We start from the raw sequence: 22,500 nt of genomic DNA on the forward strand, positions 1-22,500 counted from the left end.
ATCCAGTGCAGAGTGTCTTCTGAAGGGTGAGTGTCAGACGGGACAGTAGCCACCTCTTATCAGCTCGCCATTCGTGTGTAAGTGGACCTCACTGTTGTGTGTGTTGGATTCAGCAACACACACACACACAGACGCACACACACACACACACACACACTCGTGCAGCAAATTGTATTGAGTTATTCGCTGCGTTTCAGCTGCCATATTTTCGCTGTAGGACAATGTCCCCATCTCGTCTCTCTCTCTCTCTCTCTCTCTCGCTCACACACACACACACTCACAGTCCCAGATACAAGCGTCCATCATTCACGGCCGACGCTCACTCACAAGCTGTCAGACCTGCTTCCATTTCCCCGTACATCATGTCGGACTGGCACACATTGCCCAAATGAGCTACTCAACACCTACTTACTCTTGTGCCGCTACACACACACACACACACACGCACACACTCACTCGTATCCATACACAAAGTGATAAGCCACTTTCTTTGTGCTACTGTCTGCCTCAATTCTCACAATGGTCCCAAATGACAGATATTGAAACGCTGATGTAGACGTAAAAAAATATATATATATATAGTACATTTTTATGATTTCTGAGTCTACGATATACAGTATACTGAATAGGGCTGGATGATAAAGTTTACGATCACTCTCAATTTTATAAAAGCTGTTAAATTTGAAATTCAGTTGCAGCATAGTAACCACACACACACACATAAATAAATATATATATATAATATATATATATATAAATAAATATATATAAATATATATATATATATATATATATATATATATATATATATAAACTGCTGTTTGACAGAGACACCAAATGTATTACTAAAATTTAAATAGCTTTGAGCCCAAAACATGAATAATTAAATGATTAAAAGTTGATGCCTCACAGTGTTACGTGACTGGGGTAATACAGTTTGAACCATTTTTAAACCAAATACTACGATTTTAAATGTATAGTTTGAGTGAATGTGAGTAGTTCTTTATGCACGATTGAATACCCTCCCACCATCCCACCACCACACTCTCTCATCCCTCATGCAAATGATGGTAAATGTTTGTTTTTCCAGTTGTAAGCGAACATGCCAGCGGATAAAGCGGCAATGTCAATATCTCCCAAAAGAAAAATGGAAAAGCATTTGTTTTCCTCCAATTCAAGGACATTATGTCCAAATAAATAACTAAAATAATAAATAAAAAACATTGCTTTGGTATAAGTGAAACAATCTTTTTGAAAACAGGCCGATTTTCATAACAAATAAGAACAAATGATCAGATTCTGCTTCTATCATCCCGCTGAGGGAAATTCAAACTCGCTTCACGTTGCATTTACTTCATTCAATCGACGCATTCACACACACACACACACACACACACACACACACACACACACACACACACACACACACACACACACCTCTTGCATCCCGGGCCCTGCATGTTCTGCATGTGCCCGGGGGGGAAGGGAAGCCAAAGTGAATCTTTACGTAACGGCTTAAAAGTGAGCCGCAAGTCGGCCGGCAACACACAGGGAGAGAGAGAGAGAGAGAGAGAGAGGAGGAGGAGGAGGAGAGGAAGATAAACCCACTTTTTAGGTGCATACTCTTCTCTTGTGCATGTAGCACAGAGGATGGGTGATGACATCATACAACTGCTTCAGTCTAATTAGTCTTTTCGTCCTCTGAAATGTCCTCCTGTACTTCTTCTGTCTATTCTGGCTGCTCTATTATTGTCTGTGCTGTTATTTCTGTCATCTAAAGACAGGCGTGTGTATGTGTGTGTATGTGTGTGTGTATATGTGTGTGTGTGATTCCTCTGCAGTTTTTTTGATTGAGAAATGTCTGGAAAAAGCATTTATTTTCTATTTCCTCCCCCTTCTCTCCCCCTGATTGAGTCTCTCTGCTCCTCGCCCACTCAGAGCCAATCAGGCTCCGTCTGTATTCTCCTCCTCGGCGTGTCGCTCTGACGGCGCCTTGATTTTCTTCTCTCCCCAATTGTGTCATTTTCCCCTCTCTCCCCCCTGAAAAAAAAAACACAAGTGTGTGTGACGTCTCGTTTCTTCTTCGATGTGGTCGACTGTTCGAACCTCCTCAGTGAAGTTCTGACGTTAATAATCTTTTGGCAGCAGATGTTTGTGTTTTTATCTCATTAGTTTCGCCTAAACAAATGTTTTTCTGCATTATCATTAAAAAAAGGAAAGACGGTGTTAGTCGCTATTTGTATTCATCCGCTCGCTCTGGTCTTCGCCGCTGAGGGACGGCGTTCCAGGACGAGCTGGTACGAAGACAAAGCTCAGAAAACAAACAACAACCACAACAACAACAACTAACTTCAAGTGGTTAATGCCACTGGAAAACACCGAAAACCTCTCCAACGATTGTGAACGTCTGCTTTCTGCTTTTTTGAATCTCAGAACATGTTGTACACTTCAGTTTACAGGTGGAAAAGAAATATACTGTCAACACACACTCTTTAATGTCATTATACTACCTTTTCAGAGTCACTCTTACACCCATCAGCCATCTGAAGTCATGTGTGAGAGGCCACCTCTGGATCTGAGGTCCAGAATGAAACTTCTCTATAACCTTCTGGCCGGATCGCCACGATATTTTGAGCGTGCATTCTCGGTCTCCAGAGGAAGAGGCTGGAGGACTGCTCCCAGCAGGTCAAATGCATATCTTTAAATCACTCACACTTCCCAGACGACGCCCCGGCTTTTCCCGAAGGAGACAAATTACTTTCCCATGAGCCTCCGCTGAAAATAGGTCCAGATGTCAGCCCAGCCTCAACTGGGATGGAGAACCCCAGTCCCTGGAAGACTCTGACGAGAACACAATACATTCGTGGAAGTGGAAAACCTTGTCGGTGTAAATAAATATAATTTAAATTTCTACTCGACACATTTGGAATACCCGTCTGGCGGTTCATCCGTTGGAGGAGGCAGGAGGCCAATGGAGGAAGAGGAGGCTCTTTAGGATTCCACCTGATGGGTGAAGGCCACACTCCTCTACCTCCATACGATGTGTTTCCTTTGTGGTCACTCAATAGATGAAGAGTCTCTATGAAATGACCACGTGGTTTTCGAGACTCTCGTGTGAATGACCAATGGCAGGGCTGTGTGAAAAAAATAATTAAAGTTCATTTTTTTGCAAAATAAGATAGATTTTCTGAGGGTTTTGAGTCTGTGCTCGTTGTTGATTCAGATGATGTAATTTGTGTATCATGATGTCCTGATATATGATTTCAGTCCATCCAACGACGATTGTTGATCCTCCTGAATAATCGTCTATACCTGGGTTGTGTTCTTCAGGCTTTAAATTACATCTCAGTTGGATTTTGTGTATTTTTGGGATTACATTTCGCTGTGTGCCCTTTGTATTTGTGTCATATTCAGTCTTCTCGTGGCTTTAACCATGTGCTCCACCCCGACGAGGAGCGGACTCTTCCAGGACGTCACTTAGTGGGACAGGAGTTACTTTGATTTCATTTTTTCTTTTCCAGATTCAGCTGAATAAAATCAAGTTTTCTCGCCAAAAACAAAAGTTCCCAAAAGTCGATTCATACGACGAAAGACATGAAAGGGCGAAGAGTTCTGACGGAGGAGTGCTTTCTCTCTGGGAGCCGAGGTGAAGAGTTTTTCCTTCCGACGTTCGACGAGGTGAACGGTGCACATGTCCAAGAGGTAACCGTGACGACCTCAGGGATGATGACACATCTTCAGAGACAGTTTAGTGTTTCTCTCCCCCCTGAACACCTCACTTCCTCCTCATGACTGAGAAGAAGCAGTCGGAGGGTTGATGACACGGAAACTACTTTGTCCCAGTCCCCTGAACGTGACACGGTTCATCAACAAACGAATGAATACATTTGAAAGGAGACGCGATGGAGGAGACGGGAGGAGGTGTATTTTTCCTCTCTGATTCTCCCGCTCTCCGTCGGTCTGTCGTCTCTTCTTTCTCTTTTCATTTAGAGGAACTGAATAAGCAGCCGGGGGGCGCGTCACGCTCACCTTTTACCTGCACTCCTCTGCGCAATTAGCGTCACGCTAACTTGTCATTTCAAATTGACATGAGCTGCTGCCGTTGTGCTCCGTGATTATTTACCCGCCTCGGGGGAAAAACACACACACACTCAGAAACACAAGAGCAGCTGTTTAATGTGCACTCTGTCTAACATGCCGCTTGCCGTTCCAGGGTCACAGTGTGTGTGTGTGTGTCAGGTCTAACTGCCCTTTGTATTTTCTGTGTGTGCTTTTTACGGGCCCGAAAAAGGTCGCCGTTGAGATTTTGGGCTTTGAAACCCCCCGTTGTTCTTCCTATAGGTGTCTTCTTCTTTGCCTGTCCTTTTTTTTTCCTTTAAAAAAAGAAATACAAATCTGTGGTTTTTCTGCTCATACGGTGGGAGGAGGGAAGGGCTTGAACCTCAGAGGCCTTATTGCTCCACATTACCTTTACCGGAAAAGGTCAGGCTCAGGGAACAGACGAGGTTTAAAGGGGAGAGAGAAAGACGGACCAGAGAAGAAAAAAACACCAAAAAACAGTTTTCTTTGATCTTGTGTCTTTTCTTGTGATAATCTGTGTCTGTGATGCCTTTTGTTTTTGCTTTTGTCCTCTTTTTAAAGAGAGAAAAAGAAAAAACAACACAAAACAATAAGCAAACCATGAACTCTTGCCGATTTGTCCTTTTTGCTCTTTCTTCTTTTCTTTTTTTGATATTCTTTTTTTTTCTCCGTTTTTTGCCAGTAATCTTTTTTGAATTTTCTCTTTTCTCTTTTTCCCCCCTTTTTTTCTTAACCCTAGGTCCGCTCACAAAAAAACACGATGAATCTTCAATGAACAAGCCTCGAGACGAAGGTATTTTTGTTGCATGTTTTTCCTTTTTTCTTGTTTTGAAGTCTTTTTGGGGGGGGGGCTGTGTACACACTTTGGATATGAGATGCATACCCATGTGTTGGTGTAAGTGTATGTGCTGACCATTGCTGACTTTTTCCAATGCAAAATCCTAAAGCCGAATAATATTAACATTAATATCTCTGAATAAGGCCGGGCTCATGCTCCCAGGACCCCTCAGTACCCAATCGTCTGCAGTGAGTTACCCAGAGGTCGTCCTCTGGCTCTCAGACATCACCGCCTCCACCTCGAACACGCGTCGGCCAAGTAACCTAGTAGCCTACGCGATGAGGTGCGTTACCATGGCGCCTAAAGCCCCCCCCCCTAGCTCACGGATGAGATCGCTATTGAGTAAAGAACTACATAAATATTAAGCTATGCGCCCCCCCCCTTCCTGCCCCCAGCACCTCAGTTCCCTCCAGAAGATGACTGATTATATTTTGATACACATTTCTCTTCATGATATTTCAGGGGGTGGGGGGGTGTAGTGCGGTTGGGTTTCTCTCTTTTTTTTCTTCTTCTTGCTTCGTGATGCTCTTTGATTTGGGGGCTTTTTTTTTTTTTTTTAAGTTGGGAGTCGGAGGGAAGTTTGACACCAGAGGATTTTCTTGGTGATCAAACGCGCCGGCGCAGGCGTAACTTCTTCTTCCAGCTGCCGCAGTCGAGAGGCTTTCCAACCTTCCTCTGAAGCCGTGATCCCAATTCACCAACTCATGCCACCAAATACCAGCCTGGGATTCATCTGAGGTCAACTCACGGAATAGAGACCGACATGAGTCATTCACAGATACATAACAATATATGCCTTATTATATAAACACATGCTTTGTCAATAAAAAGGTAAATAATCTCCTTTGCATACGACTACAGAACACAGGAACATTACTAGTAGTTCCAGTTAAAATGTTTAGGATTATAACATTTTCTTTTCACTTCTAAGATATATACATATATATATATACATATATATATATATCTATCTTAGAATATATTTATATATATATATTATATCTTAGAATATATATATATATCTTAGAATATATATATATATATCTTAGAATATATATATATATATATATATCATAGAATATATATATGTATATATATATATATATTTGGGTAGCACTTTACATTACAACCTTATAATAACAATTTCATAGTGGCGTAATAGTTTGACAATAACAATGTGACGTTTTAATACAATACAATAACCAGGCAATAACTTAGTATTAACAATGTGTGTATCTGGGTACTATTAGACTTAAATTAATTTTACTGTAATTTGTAATTAATTCACTATATCTTACATAAATAATTATATGAGATAGCAACGAGTCAAAACAACCATCTGGAAACCTGCAGCCAGAGAAATGTTTAAGTCTGTGCAATATTGTGTCATACAAAAATGGTAATATGGTGGAATATTAATGGGATAATAACCTGATAATAAAAAGATAATATAGCTTAACGATTTTATCAGTTTAATAATTAAAAATGTTTTAATTTACATGTTGTAATGCTAAAGTTCATCCTACCTTATGTTCCAAAAAAATTAGAAATGTCAAGTTAATATTGTTAAAGTCACAGTTTATATACCAGGTAGTACTTGTGGTCGTGTTCTGCGTATTAACCATTAATTAGGGCTGTTTCGATATTTAATACAACTTCATAGGCTGTGGTCTAAAACCTTCCCCACACACTGTGGATGATACGCATTCATTGTCTTCAACTATATTTTGCCCAAAAAGAGTAAAATGTAAAATTCCCATCCACAAAAAAATATGCTTTGTTTATATTATTTATATTTTTCACTTAGCCGTTAAAGATGAATGTGCAGAGACACCAGACGTCTGTTTTCATATCATCTGCTCCTGCGGGGAGCCGTCGCTCTGAGACCAACACGAGGACACACGAGCAGCATCCTGTGACATCACAACAAGTCCGGGAGCCAATCACATCAACTCCCTGACTGAACGCCAGAGCGATATGCACAGCTGACACACACACATGCATACACAGACACGCACACACACACTTCTCAGGGAAGTCAGAGACATCTTAGTGTCTTTCAAAATAAATTATATTAGCATATTTATAGAATTTAGGGTTTTTCAGCGGGGGAGAATAACGAAATTTGGTTTTGAGAATATTTCTTCAAGTAAGTCAAACTTGTTTATGGGAAAACTTATATCAGACACAAATTATTCTCCCTACGTATTTGTAATTACATTATTCATATGAGTATTTTGAAAACATGTCTGAAGGGGATCTTTAAATACATTTAGTGAAATAGATAATATGAGAATATAAGCCTCGTGTAGCTGCGGTGTGGAATGAAGCTGCTCCTCAGTTTCCTCAACAACAACAACAACATTCAATAAATGTCCATAAACCAGTGACAGAGGACATGAACCGGCCTCATTGATCGCTGCACATGCTGCTATGCTCGACGCAGATTTGACCTTTGACCCCGCAACCTCTAACATATGAAGAGCGGATGTTTACTGCGAACTATTTGTATTCTAGAACCAGAGCCGAGGGGCTTTCGCACTCTACAATGTCTGCATTGTGTCCAACGCGCAGTGAGACGGCTGCTTGTGTGCAGCGTGACCTTTATGGCGACTTCCTGCCCGCCTCGCATGAGGTTAAGCCCCGCCCCCTTAAGCCTGACCCCTCAAAGATGTTCTCATCCGTCACTGGCGGTGGCCGGCGATATCGGCCCGTCCACTTTATCAGCAGCCGTTTCTTTTGTTCTTCTTTTCTTTTTTTACAAGTGTGGCACGCTTTCAAGCTTTTTTATTGAAATAAAAAATCAAATGTAAAGTATATGCTCTGGAGAGCAGCCGTGAGGACTTGAGGCCTCCAGAGAGCGAAGGCAGCTCGATGTTGATGTTCAAGAAAGATTGATAGGGCTTACAGCATAGCTGTGTGTGTGTGTGTGTGTGTGTGTGTGTATGTCTGTGTGTGTGTGTGTGCGTCTGGAGGAGAGGAGCGGATTACAAACCAACAGAGAGTGTGTTACGATGCCATCCTGAGTGTTAGCTCTGATCAGAGCCACGGAGCCACAGACATGGAACATATTCCTGGAACAATGTCACCCCTGTCCGACACGCTCACACACACACACACACACACACACACACACACACAGACAGACAGACACAATAATATAAACAGCGCCTCACAAAACTTGCCCGTAAAAGGAAATGTTCCATCGAAACCAAATTGACGGACACAGATGAAGCAACACAAGCTCTTAAAACTGGTTGCCAGCCGCCGGTTGCCCAAACTGACAACACGGTTGCCGTCGTCAGTGCCCCTGATGCTTTGAGTCATTAAGATGCTCTGCTTTATGTCATCTTAATTATAGAAATGTCACATTAAAAGCTTCATATTTTTTACATTTGAATTCTCAAAAGGGTTTTCACCTCTCCGTGAGCCGTGTAGTTCAGGGATAAAGTACAGCGACACACATGTTTAACCCTTGTGTTGCCTTCGGGTCATTTTGACCCGAATCAATATTACACCCTCCCCCCGCTTTAGGATTAATTTGACCCCATTCAATGTTTAATGTCGGTGTTCTTTCGGTAGTCAACAAACAAACATAAAGTGCCTCACACTTAAACTTGGAAAACAAAATTAATTCTAATAATTTTCTGGAGGTTTTAATTGCTGGCGTCAAATTAAACCCAAAGGGTAAAATATGTTAGTAAATATAAAGGTAACAGGAGGGTTACATTGAATCGGGTCAAAATGACCCAAAGGCGGGGGGAGGGTGTAATATTGATTCGGGTCAAAATGACCCTAAGGCAACACAAGGGTTAAGGATGTATTTAAAATAACATTTAAAAGAGAAAACAGAGAGTATACATAAAAAGAACACAATGCAATGTCTGGAAACAGTCAAGAAGTATCTACGTCTTGGTGATCTGCAATCTGCAGGTGCCTCAAATGTTAAAAAAGGAGAAGAATAAAAACCGTTAAGATCAACCAGCAACAAGTTAAATAAAGTAAAAGCTCTTGGTCTTATACGCTGATTAAAGTGAAACAGAGATCAATGAGGGAAATAATGAAATAGACTCAAAAAGCATTTCTTTCATTTAAATGTGTGTTCTTTCTTCCAAGGCCACATGTTGAGAGAATATGATGGATTGAAGGAGCATAATGCAGTCAATACTCTTAATGACCAGTGATGAGAAGCAGCATGGCCTTTAATTACAGCACAATATGGGGTGTCATTATTCAAACAAAGCCAATGCAAATGTCTGATGATGGAGTCCACTGCAGATGTTCTACTTTTATACTGAATTAGTCAGCTGTACTTTTATTGAACAAATGGAGCTTTTTTTAGTTTCGAGATGTAAAATACAAATAGAGGAAAATAGCTGAGGCTACAAGATAAGGGCTTCTGTATGTGGGCCGTACACGCACACTTCCTTTAGACAGAAAAGGCATCATCTGTAATGGATTGCGAGGTTTCCTCGTAATTTCCTTGTGTTTGTTTTGCACTAGCATGGATTGAAGTTGGAGGGGAAAGTTTTCCTTATTTATTACACAGCCTTAAAAGAGGACTTATGGGGATTTCTTGGAGGATGCGCTCAGAAAAAATGGCTGCGGTGAACTCAGTAGGTTTTATATAAATGTATATTTTACCATACAGATCATCAGCGTCAGGTCACTCATTGTTGAATAGCATCCAATATTTTAGTTATTTTTAAGGGGGTAGGCCTCAATCGAAACGTAAGGAAAAGTGTCGCCAGACGCCAATTCGTTTTGGCCACTAGGGGGCAGCAGAAAAAACGTGTTTCTCTAAGCGACACCTTGACCATCTGATCCAGTATTTATCTAGAAAATATTGATTGGTGCGGCTTTAAAAGTTATTTTCCATACCGCACCTATACTTTCAGTTAGTATCGATGCGAAAGCAAAAAAAAAAAGTTTCATTCTTTATAAGATTCTTCAAAGAAGGAACAAAAATGTCGTTAGTCCAATTTGCAGCTGCACATATTCCGTCATTGTGCATTAAACTTTACTGCTGGAGATAAAGAGTGTTCACTGAAAAGCAAGGACTTGGTTGCACATTTTATATTACATGTTTATTATATTGCTAAGTGGTAGTTACATTTGATCTGCACACAGCACAATAGACAGAAGCATCGCTCCAGGTCAAACGAGCTCCATGCGGCACAATGCAGTCTGTGTGAGGCAGAATCTAGAGGACGAGTGCATCAGAGAGACAGAGAGACATTGAAATGAGGGTTTCTTAACACTCAGATATGATATGATACATGATTAATTCATAAAACCAGACTAATCTGAACACACAAACAAAGATGTACGCTGGTATCGAGCTCTTCCAGTAAATATCACTGGATATGGAAACAGTGTTGACTTACCTTATTAAAGATAACTCAAGGATTTAATGTCTACAGCTGAGTGGAGCAACGTCAGCTTCCGTACGATTAAATGATTTATCTCATCCTGGATTGTTATTAAAAAAAAAAGATTTTTTTAACTCGCACGCGGGGTTTGAAATGACTAGTGGCGGAGCACCGGAGCCTCGTTGAAGCTCTCTCTCTAAAGGTCACTGTCCCCGCTGACCGCTGTGTGTTTGGAGCAAAAACAATGGCTATCGAACCGGCAGTTGATGAAGCGCCTGTATCACGGGTTCTGCAGAAAGTGGTTTTTTTTTCCTCCTGCCGGACCCGGATGAGCGAGCGTGGTTTACTGAATCAGCGTTGTCTTTTAATTGAATGCGTTGGAAGTGGTCACACGGTGTTCCCGAGAGGATAAGGGGAAAAGGGAATCGATGCATTCGTGGCCGCTGAGTCGAGTCTCATGGACAAAAAGACACGCGAAGGGCGTTTGTCTCGGCGGCCTTTTTTGGTGTCGATGGCGAGCGAGACGCAAGACGCCATCGCCGCCGGGACGCACGTCGCCCCCCCGGAGATGCCACGGAGGAATAATAAAGAAATGATCTGTGGCGAGACGGATACAGCAGCGAATTTCTCTCCATTTTTCCTCCCCTCAGTTTTGCCTGTATCTACCCCCCCCTCCCCCTCCGGCCCCTCCCCCCTCTGTATTACGCGGTGCATCCACTGTGGTTATAACTCCGTTAACAGACGCCGGCCTGTGGGCGACGCAGCATCCCTCCGTGTCGCCCCCCCCCCACAGTGCTCGCTCGCGGCCCCCTTCGTTTTTCCGGAGGCCAGCGCCATGCCAGGACGGAGAACTTGGCCGGGTTTCATCTCTTCCACATAATTAGGAGTGTTAGAGTTGGAAAGCGACACACCACCTGGACGACACTCACTGGAAGAAAGAGCGGTAGACTTCTACGTTACATCTATAAGCGTTTTATTCAGAAATCAGGATACAAGTGGACAACATGCATGGACCCCCCTCCAGAGCTCTGACCGATGGCCTCAGCGCTGGAGAGAAGGACCCCGGTTCAAAGTGAGCGGCCATCTTAAATACCCGACGGGAACAGTTCTGATTGGACAGGAGCATAAGGGGGCGGTGTCTTCTCATTGGTTCTTGTTGCCAGCTCCCGCCTCTGCCGCTCCTTCATTGGTTCTTCTCGTCTGCCAATGAGTTCACATGTTGTGAAAAGGTGGGGGAAGAGGAGATAGTTGATTTAATAGACCTCTCTTGAAAGAAGACTTCCTTCGGGCCTTATCTCTTCAGGGATGAGGCCTGGATCTTCTCCGAAGGTCGTCCACACACCGGGGGGGGGCTTCTTCCCACGTGTGAGTGTGTGCGTGTGAGGGGGATCGGTGAAGGGGGGGGTCAGTGAGGAGAGACAGTGAGGGCTTAAAGTGTCTAAGAAGGAGAATAAATGGCCCCATCTGGACCCTTGTTATCTATCCTCCCGATGAGGTAAGGACTGTGATTGCTCTTTCTAAACAATGAATACAATGAGCTCTTTCTCTAGTCATCTTCTTTGATGAGTGCAGTGCAGAAGGGGGGTTTACATCAACATTCCTTCGGTGTCACTGTTATCTTTCTTTAGATCAGCTCAGACACCAGAGTGCTCCGCTGGAGGTTTTAACTTCCATTCAGTGTTTTCCATCTTACACATAATCTATATGCAAACAATACTAAGCTATGCTAAACTATAATATATATTCTTTAACAATCCCTCTTTTCACATCCGCTGGATGTGAACCCTTCCTCTGGGAATATTTATTTCCCTCTTTATGCCAGATCTTGTCATGGCCTGGCCTCCTCATCCTGTCTTAGCTCTGCCATTTGACGTGAATAAGTCTCCTGAAATATAATCTGTCGTTGCCTAGATTAAGGTCCCATAAGACCTGTATGATACCTATTTCTCGGGGAGAGAGTCTCTCTCTGTTAGGGATGGAAACAGGGGCGTGGTTTCTGTCATGTGGTACTCCGATCCACCCTCTTAGATCTTCCATCCTAGGGAAGTCAGTATGTCTGTGTGCGTTAAATCTGTAGTGTGCAGGTGTCGAAGGAAAGAGGTGAAATTGAGAGTGGTCAGGCAGGGGGGGGGGTCTTGCATCCTAGCGGCTGGTGAGTAGCAGGTTGGCATCCTGATAACCAGTTGACGATCCGGTCCCCGCTGCAATCCATCTGCTTCATCCTGTCTGGTCTGCGTCATCTGCTTCAACCCTGGTCTGGGTCCTGGAAGTCCTTCAGGTCCTCTGGTCCTCTGCTCCTCTGCTCCTCTGCTCCTCTGGCTGTCGATGGGGTCTTTATCCGGTGGTCTTGAACTTGATTTCGTCTGGATCGTCCTGGTCAGGCTTGTTGTTCTTCTTCCACTGGTGTCGCATGGGCCCTGGATTCGACATGACTCATGGGCAGCATCGTGCTCTTTATTGGCTCCTCAGTCTCTGAGCCGGGTGATGATGGTGTCCGATGCTCCTGTGGGCAGCTCCTCATGGCAGGTCCTCACAGCAGGCAGTCAGCACACGATGGAGGTCGATGCTGGAGCGTCAGGTGTAGCTGTTGAAGAGAATGAGAAAACACAACACAACAGCCACTAGGCCGGATCTATACAGAATGTGACACTTGACTATGAAAAATTTTATTTTAATTTCCATATTTAATAAGTATCTAATACTTTCTAGGCTTGGATTCGCAATCTTTAACTGAGTCGGAGGAACAGCTTCTCACCCCGTGTGGGAGGAATCATCTATTAAATGGCCATCCGTCGTCCAACAGAGTCTCAATTACTTATCCAATCCAATCTAACTTTATTTATCTTTACTGGTTATGATAAATGCAATTGATCCTATCTATGGCCCTTGACTAGGGCATAGAAATATTCAAATCCTACTAGGATCTGATAGCAGGCAGGTATTCGTCCAGCACCCTCCTCTCTCGTGCTCGAACCCTAAAACAGTTTATGGGGAAAAACAAAACATTTGCACATCGAGGTGCCATTAATGACAGGAGACGGTGAGCAGTGAGAGTCGATGTTGTCTGCACACATCTTCCTGTGTTGCAGTCCTAACTCTAGCTCTAATGTCTCAGTCTCTGCTCCTTCTTGTCTCCTTTCTGTCTCCTTTCTTTCCAACCTTTCTTTGCCTGTCTTTACAACCTTTCATTGCCTGTCTCTACAACCTTTCTTTTCCTGTCTTTCCTACTTTTCTTTTCCTGTCTTTCCTACTTTTCTTTTCCTGTCTTTCCTGGCAGGTTCTTCTCTAAACCTCACATGACTAATCCTATGATAATGGCAAGGGTCAGTCCCATGACTATTAGAACAGTTTGTCTGACTTCCAGCTGTTCCTATAGTGGTTTGCGGGGGGACCTTCTAGCTGGGCCATCAGGCTCCCCGAAACACCTACGGAACGACCTCTGTGGCATCAACATCTTTAGATCTGATTGTGTTTCTGTCAATGTCCCTGTTGGACAGGTGGCTGGGGCACAATGTGTCAGGTGGTGTCAAGGTGCCTCTGCCTTACCCTTGACCTGGACCATGTGTGAAGTAACCTCCTCCACTTCGTACAGACCAGTCCACCTAGGCTCAGTCCACTTCCTCTTGTGAACCCTGACCCTGACCCAGTCACCTACTTTTACTTTGGTTGGCTCTGCTGCCTCCTGATCGATCGTCTGGGCTCGAACAACCTGGTTTGAGAGAGCTTTTGGTGAGAGAGAAATTAGAGCTCTCATGTATTCTGACATTTCAATTTTACAGACATCCAGAGGTGGCATATGACCTCCATCTCTGGGTGGCTCTGGCATACTTCTTCCTGTTAACAACTCACTTGGTGACGTCTTCCCCCCTGGTACTGCTCTCATGGTCATCAGTACCTAGTGGAAGCGCCTTCGCATTTTCCTTTTAATAATTTGATTGGCTCTCTCGACCAATCCTTGAGACTGAGGGTGATATATAGACCCAAACTTGTAGGTTATGCCCAGTGCATATCAACTTTCCCCAGCAGTTTGTTGTTAAAATGTGTTCCGTTGTCGGACCTGATGCGTCTTGTAACTCTATACCTTGAGTGTGTGCATGTGTGCACTATATGGGGTGTGATCAAACACTCGCAAGTTATGTGTACAGGAGTGGCGGCTCTTCTTTGAATCAGTCGACGTTGAACCCCATCTACTATCACCACAACTATGGAAGGAACACAAATAAGATTACATCTTTTCATTTATCAAGCATATTTATGATTTCAAAAAATTATTTTTTATGATTCTCTGGGGTCCCTGATTCTAAACCTACTGATATCTGATCTATTAGTCTGTACTTGTCTGGCCCTCCTCTTAATAGTCTGTCCTCAACATAGATTCTTGTGTGCTTCTATCCCTCTTTTGAAATAGGATGGAATTCCTAAATCCGTCCTTTTCAATAATAATAATCTTAATAAACAGTCACCCTCTAGAATTCGTTACTTTAAACAAAACTGCCAATTTAGCACGTCGCATAAGTAGGTGTCAGTTTCTTAACAGCTCATGAGAAATCGATTAATCGTACGTCCAACGGACGACTGTAATAATAACCACTATTTTTCCAAAAAACAGTAAACCCAAAACTATCCTTTGAAACTGACTAAAATAAAAACCTCAGTCTTGAAACGGTGATGAGAAATCAATTACTCGTAAGCCTAATGGCATTACTGTAATAATAACCACTATTGTTTATCAGATATCAATAGTAAACCCAACACTATATCTTCAACACTGACACTACAATCAAAACAGTCAACTTCTAGAAGAAAGGAGAGAAATAAAATAAAAAATGCTTGCGTCTGTCAAATCAATGCAGGAGAACCATGTCTTGTCTGAACTCACAGCGTCATCATTGTGCTTGGGTAAGGAATGTCATAATAAGTCGGCCTAATTAGTAAAGAACGGGTTACACATTTATTTATTGGCCCCAAATCAAGGCCCATTTTCCAAATTTTACGAAATTTAATTAATTAATTTATTCCAGGGCGCCCTCGTCCTCTCCAGTACACCTGCCTATAACAAACATTCTATGATTTAAAAAAATATATCTAGTCTGTTCCATCCTTAAGGGATGCTGGTGATGATTAAATTGGAATCGTACGTAGTTTTAACTCTATCTCTATGGGAGCTATCAGAATCAGTCACACATCAGTTCACCCTTCAGTCCTAAAAATGTCTGGAAATAAGTTTCGCATGTTGTCAGTGTCCCCATGATCAGTGTTCTCTCTACTATGTGTGTGGCTAAGCATGTGTCTCTAATACTAACTGGACCTCCGATGTGTGTGCAGTTCTTTACATGTTCTCAAATGTGGAGTAATGCAAGTGTTAATTTTGTTTGTGCACCCAGTCCGTAGCCTCAACCTCTGCTTTCACCATTGTTCTTCTCTGTGCCTCCACACTGGACCAACACTGTGACGTGGAGCTGCGGCGTCAACGACTGCATACAAGCTGCAGCTCTGGTGTTCATTCACCAGCCGCTGCTACTCCTTGTTTCTCTGCATCGATCTCCAAGCCTCCTCAGCTGGGTCTTCACGAACCTCAATCTCGTGTTGCAGGCAGTCCCTCAGGATCTCAGATCTCATCTTGTATCAAGGAGGAGTTAAGGGCACAATGTCTTTGGTCCCCTGGTGGCGAGTCGGGATGCAGGACTTTGAACCAAAGTCTCCACTGCTGGCTGTTGTCATGCAGAGGTGTGATGTCATCATCATCTACTCTGTCCCACCGGACGCTTTGCTTCCTGTTCAGTGTCTCTTTAGTCTCCAGTTGAATCATTGGCTGACTAGTGGGCGTGGCACATTTCTGTTCAGTGAGTACAGTTCGCTGTCAGCTGTTGGATCTGGGCACGCCTAATTCTGTGTCTCTGGTCCGGGCCTGGTGCCGTGGATCACTATTGCCTTGTGGCTGTGGCTATGTGTTGGGTGCTTGTTATGGCGGGGTTTAGACATTATGAGAGTACTGAAGTGGTCCTGACTGAGACTGCTTAACCCTGTGGTGGATAAGGACAACAATTAGCCCAATGTCCAGCCTGACTATAATTAAAAATTATTAATACTCGTCTAAAGCCTCCGTTGCCCCAGTTGTTACTCCTTTTACTCCTGAACGGGCTTCTTTTATGCATAACTAAGCTTGAAGCGGTGCAAACGTGGCTTGCTGTGGCTGTTGATAGATCAGTGCTTATGGATTTGGAGGAGGGGCTGGATACAGACTATGATGTATTGTGGTTGTGCTGCTGTCTGCTGCAGAGGGGGGGGCTGTTGAGGGGGAGTCTGTAGCTGTGGAGGCTGTTGCTGTTGTTTAACAGGGTTTCCCTGGGGTCCATTATAACCTCCAGGTCCTCCATAACTTCCTCCTCTGTATCTTCCTCTTCCACCTCTTCCTCTGCCACCTCTTCCGTAATAGTTACCTCTAGGCCTCTTACAGTCTCTGGCAAAGTGCCCTGGCTCCTCACATATGAAACAATTGTATGGGCCTATTGTCCTGCCTCCTCTACCAGGTACATAGTTGGAGTCGTCATGGTGTCGTGTGTCGTCAGTCTGTCCGTACCCCCCGTTATTCAACGGCTGGGGATTCATCTTTGGGGACCGTGTGGGTTGGGGAGGGTAAACGGGAGGAAGGGGGCTAATTGTTGTTGTTGTGTTCTTTTATATTTTATCTGAACTGCAAATGTCCGTTTTCTGTTAATATTATAAAAAATACGTATTTATTAAAAACTATGTTTCAGACAGAAAGATGATGGTCACACACTCTATCAATTAATAGTTATCTTCAAAAAGAATTCTTCAGTCACTGTTCTGGCTTCGCTCCGCTCTCTGCTCTGCTCTGAGACAGACGCGCGCAGCGAAGTGGGTAGGGGAGGGGCTGCTCTGTCTGTGAAGGCGCGTGCGCTCCGCGGAAGCGCGCAGCAGCTTTCTGCTTGTCGCCCCTCCTTTCTGTTCTTGTATTTCTGCGTGTTAAGCGGAGTTTCCTCGTTGTTTCTCAGTATTCTCCTCAATCTCAAACTCGTACCTGCTCTTAAACGTAGTACATAATCGCCATACAATGTGTTCTTTACTCGGCAGCGTGCCTTTCAAAACAATAAATCCTCATTTATCACTCGTGCAATTCAACAGACCAGAGCTTTCGTTGTCACCGTGAGGTTTCGACTCTGCTTTGTTGATTCCACTTTGACAACATTTATTCACCACCGGTATTCAACATTCATTCACAGTTTATGCATTACACATGTGTTTAATTTCTATGCGGCCTCAGTTCGTCGGGTCGTCTTCCAGCCTTGTGGCCGGCCTCAGTAAGTTTGAGGACTTCTATGCGGCCCTCACTTCGTCGGGGGGGTCGACTTCCAGCCTTGTGGCCGGCCTCAGAAAATTTGAGGACTTCTATGCGGCCCACACTTCTGGGTCGTCTTCCAGCTTTAACCGCTGGCCTCCTGTTGAGGACTCCTAATGCGGGTTCTGTTCGTCGAACTCGGCTTCCAGTTTAATCAAACTGGCCTCCTGTTGAGGACTTTTTATGCCAGGCTGTATCGTGATTTCCCTTTTATGCTTTATTTTATTATTTAAATCAAGTCAAAAATTTTGCAGTTTCAATACTCACTTCCAATACTCCTGATCAAATTTAGAGTATTCAATTTGACTGATTTGAAAATAACAGGTTCAGTCTTTACCTTTTGTTGACACCGGTGTTCGATCAGTTTCTTGGAGTGGGCCTTGAACGCAGTGGTCCGTCCGGGGGTCTCTCGTGCTCGTCCTCCTCAGGTCTCTGGATCGGATTTCACAACCATCCTCTGCTACCATTTGTTAGAGTTGGAAAGCGACACACCACCTGGACGACACTCACTGGAAGAAAGAGCGGTAGACTTCTACGTTACATCTATAAGCGTTTTATTCAGAAATCAGGATACAAGTGGACAACATGCATGGACCCCCCTCCAGAGCTCTGACCGATGGCCTCAGCGCTGGAGAGAAGGACCCCGGTTCAAAGTGAGCGGCCATCTTAAATACCCGACGGGAACAGTTCTGATTGGACAGGAGCATAAGGGGGCGGTGTCTTCTCATTGGTTCTTGTTGCCAGCTCCCGCCTCTGCCGCTCCTTCATTGGTTCTTCTCGTCTGCCAATGAGTTCACATGTTGTGAAAAGGTGGGGGAAGAGGAGATAGTTGATTTAATAGACCCTCTCTTGTAAGAAGACTTCCTTCGGGCCTTATCTCTTCAGGGATGAGGCCTGGATCTTCTCCGAAGGTCGTCCACACACCGGGGGCTTCTTCCACGTGTGCGTGTGTGCGTGTGACGGGGATCGGTGAAGGGGGTCAGTGAGGAGAGACAGTGAGGGCTTAAAGTGTCTAAGAAGGAGAATAAATGGCCCCATCTGGACCCTTGTTATCTATCCTCCCGATGAGGTAAGGACTGTGATTGCTCTTTCTAAACAATGAATACAATGAGCTCTTTCTCTAGTCATCTTCTTTGATGAGTGCAGTGCAGAAGGGGGGTTTACATCAACATTCCTTCGGTGTCACTGTTATCTTTCTTTAGATCAGCTCAGACACCAGAGTGCTCCGCTGGAGGTTTTAACTTCCATTCAGTGTTTTCCATCTTACACATAATCTATATGCAAACAATACTAAGCTATGCTAAACTATAATATATATTCTTTAACAGGAGCATCCGGGGAGACGCTCTCATGATAAATCTCTATTTCCTTCAGGCTTCTTCTTCTTTTATTATTATTTGTTATCACCACGGACACACTTGTACAATGCGCGTTTCTAACCCCGTGAAATCCAAAAAGACAAGGAGGCCGTGAGCAATCAGGAGCGAGACGTGTGGAGGCCGGCGTCCGTTCTATTATCCTGCTTCTTTTTTTTTTTACATCCTCATGCGCCGAGCACAAATGACTTTTTAAGAGGATTTTGAGCGGGATGAGGTGGCGACGGGACAAGATGGGGCGGCAAATAGAGAAATGATGAAGGGGAGAATGGAGAGAAACAACAGGGGTGGGGGGGGTGGGGGGGGGAGGAGGACAGCCCCGACTCTCAGAAAATGTGAAAATACAACAAAGAAAAACGAGAGAGTGGAAAACCACACGCGAGCTAGCGTGACGGGGGATAGCGCGGCGCGGCAAAAAAGTACAGAAAGAGAAAGAAGAAGAGAGAAAAAACCCGAATCTTCTGCAGTGAAAGGATCAACAGCGCTGTCAACGCAACTTTATTTTAACATTACAGCCTCTCGTCTTTTCCTATCGCTCCGTCTCTCCGTCGGGTTATTTGCTGCCGGCGCTCTCTCCCGTTCCCTCAGTGCCCGGCCCACGGCGCGTCAAGGTTGTGTCAATACCGCGTCGAACACACCGACTCCGTCGCCCGCTGACGGATACTATTTTTATTGAGCTTGAAACCCTTTGATAAGACAAAGGAAGCGAGGAGGAAGAGAGGGAAATGGGAGAGGCAAGGAGGGAGCTGGCAAGGAACCGAGACGACGCAAAGGAAACGGAGAGACGGGGAAAGAGGTGGCGCCGTGGAAAAAGCTCGACACTTTGGCTGTTCATTGCCTCTCACTGCTGGGTCTCCACTGAATGCCCCCCCCCCCCACACACACACACACTCCCCCCACCCCACGATGCTGGCTTTGACGTAGCCAAGAGCTACTAAGGCTTTATTTAATTATGCAAAATGCAACACCACATCTCTAAAGCTTGTTTCTATAAATTAGTTTTTTCTCAGACTCCACTTACATCCACCAAACTCTCGTTTCATTCCTATCACAGAGGAGTTCACAGAGGGGTTTGTTCATATATCATTCACGGCCTGAATTCTGTTCCTAAAAACATGGAAAAATTGATTATTATTTCTCTGGCTGTCCAGAGACTAATTCTCCTGATAAAAGTTGATATCTAAAGTTACATATGTGAAAACTTTTGACTCTAATATGTAAAAAAAAAAAATGAAACAGAAACGTTGAACCTGTCTTCTGATTTTCTGGAAATATATGCAAATCAGCACATATTTAATGCAAACTTTGACATAAAATACCAGATCACGATATCTAAAATCATTTCTTTAATGGGGAAGTTTTACATATCTGTTGGTTGAGTACCGTTCAGGAAAGATTGTGGTCTTGCTTTGACCTCCTATGACACAATAAAGCATTGTGAACATCATCCACACAGCAATTAAATTAAATTTAATTTAAAACATATCTATCAAATGTCATTATTTAAACTTTTTGCAGATATTTGATGATGTTTAAATTCCTTGATTGTGCAAACTCCCTCGTCTTTGCCGATGAATCGAACTTCCCGGGTGGTTGATATCATTAAAATAAACAATGCAAAACGGATGTCTGCCGTGTCAGCACAATTAAAGCCCACGGCCACGGTGGTAGCGTCTGAAAGGAGGCTTCTTGGCTGCAGGGATGTTCAAATCAATAAACAACAGCATTAAGTGGGAGGAAGAAAAAACAATGCCAAACTCAACCAAATATGTAGTGGTGTGTATTTGTGAATATAAATAGTTGAGCCGGTAGAAATGTTCTTGGCAGGTACATTCATAGATTAGTGGAAGAGAGAAGCCAAAACAGCTGTTTTTTAAAACTAAGGTCATTAAAAGAGGAGAAGATGTGATCAAGTGGGACTTCAGGTGGAAAACGTCCAACCTGGCGATTTGAAAACACCAAGATTGCCGCAGTTTGCCGGCGGCTATTTTTGGTTTGGCTGCACAGGCAAGGGGTGGGAGGGGGAGGGGGGGGGGTCCAAAACCAATCAGAGATGGAGATCTGACACCATCAGATTAACTCCGTCAGGACGGACGAGAGCAGATAAGTGGCCGCTGATAATCCCCCCCCCCCCACACACACACACACCAACACCGCCCCGGGGGGGGGGGGGGGGGAGGGGCCGCGGAGCCCAAACAGGAAGATCTCAGTGCACGTGAAAAAAGTTTGATTACAGATGAACGACTGCACACACACACACACACACGCCCTGTGGTGATGGAAGCCAGGTTCCTAGGCAACGCAGGCAGCATCGCCAGAGATCCCATCGCTCACGTACTCAGAAACAATCACTTCGTTTTCCCCGTTACACGTCGGATAAAATTGCAAAGGGGGGGGGGAGGGGGGCTTAGCCGCTTTATTTTTTCCCCGAGGCGCGTTATCTGTTTTTTTCTCCTCTCCCCTCCATTTGCACTCCGCCTGGAGTTCTCACCTTAATTGTATCGTAGCCGTCAGAGTGGCGTTCCAATTAGGCGGCTTCTTGTCCCGCGTGAGAGGCAGAGCGCTGGCTGCTGGCCGAGCTGACGGCGGTGCCTAATGGGAACACCGGCGTCTGAGCGGAGACGACAGCGGAGTCCTCCACACACCGTGGACTGGTGCAGAGCGGCACGCGGCGTACAGACAATGTGCTCCGCAGGCACCGGGACAGACAAAGGGCCTCGCGCCTGTGAATGCAACTGTGCAGAGCGCAGGTTGCATGTACCTGTTCACGGGGGAAAGGCGTCGTTAGGAGGGGTGCGGTTGGATACTGCTGGCGTCTGGTGGTTAGAGGGAACGGCGGGGGTGGAGTCCCCCATGAGGGATGGAGGAGCTGAGACGAAGAGGGAGTGAACAGGTTCGACGTGTTTAAGTTCCGAGGGCGATTGGCTGAGTAAGGGGCGTGGCCTTCGTTTCCCGAACTATGTTTATAAAACACCAGTTAAAAAGATTTTTTTCACATATAAATGTAACGTTTGGAGAGAAAAAACACACGACGTGCTCAAAGTTCACAAAACCAGCTTGAAAATTTAAAAAAATCTGAAAGCAAAAAATCGAACGTTGAAAGAGTTCCAGACCAAAAGTCCCAGAGTCGCCGTAGCTAAATTGCTAAACTGGAAAACCTTGAGGAAAATATCCCTAGAAACAATACGGGAAAAGAAAAGAAAGAAAGCTCAGTCTCAATATAGACCAACACAAATAAATCTCTCTCATGGATGTTGGCGTGTCGAAATGGGGACAAGCGAAGCGACTAATACGCTTGAGTTTAGGTGTGTGTGTGTGTGTGTGTGTGTCAAGACTCACTCAGAGTAAATCACTATAGGGGGGATGGACAAGCGATGCCCTGGATCTCAGCCTGTGTCAATGAGGCCTCACAACACACACACACACACACACAGAAACACACACACACACACACAAACACACACGCAAACTCAT

General features: G+C 44.3%; 1 protein-coding gene across 1 annotated transcript in view; it reads left to right on the plus strand.

Annotated features, from left to right (window-relative positions):
• The window catches only part of nlgn2a (neuroligin 2a), a 125,184-nt gene that overhangs the window by 21,888 nt on the left and 80,796 nt on the right, over positions 1 to 22,500 (plus strand). The window contains 1 exon segment of the mRNA XM_056443295.1: positions 4,820 to 4,873. Within this exon segment, the coding sequence (XP_056299270.1) occupies positions 4,820 to 4,873 (54 nt within the window).

This window comes from Pseudoliparis swirei, chromosome 21, assembly GCF_029220125.1.
Source record: "Pseudoliparis swirei isolate HS2019 ecotype Mariana Trench chromosome 21, NWPU_hadal_v1, whole genome shotgun sequence".
Classification (NCBI taxonomy): Eukaryota; Metazoa; Chordata; class Actinopteri; order Perciformes; family Liparidae; genus Pseudoliparis; species Pseudoliparis swirei.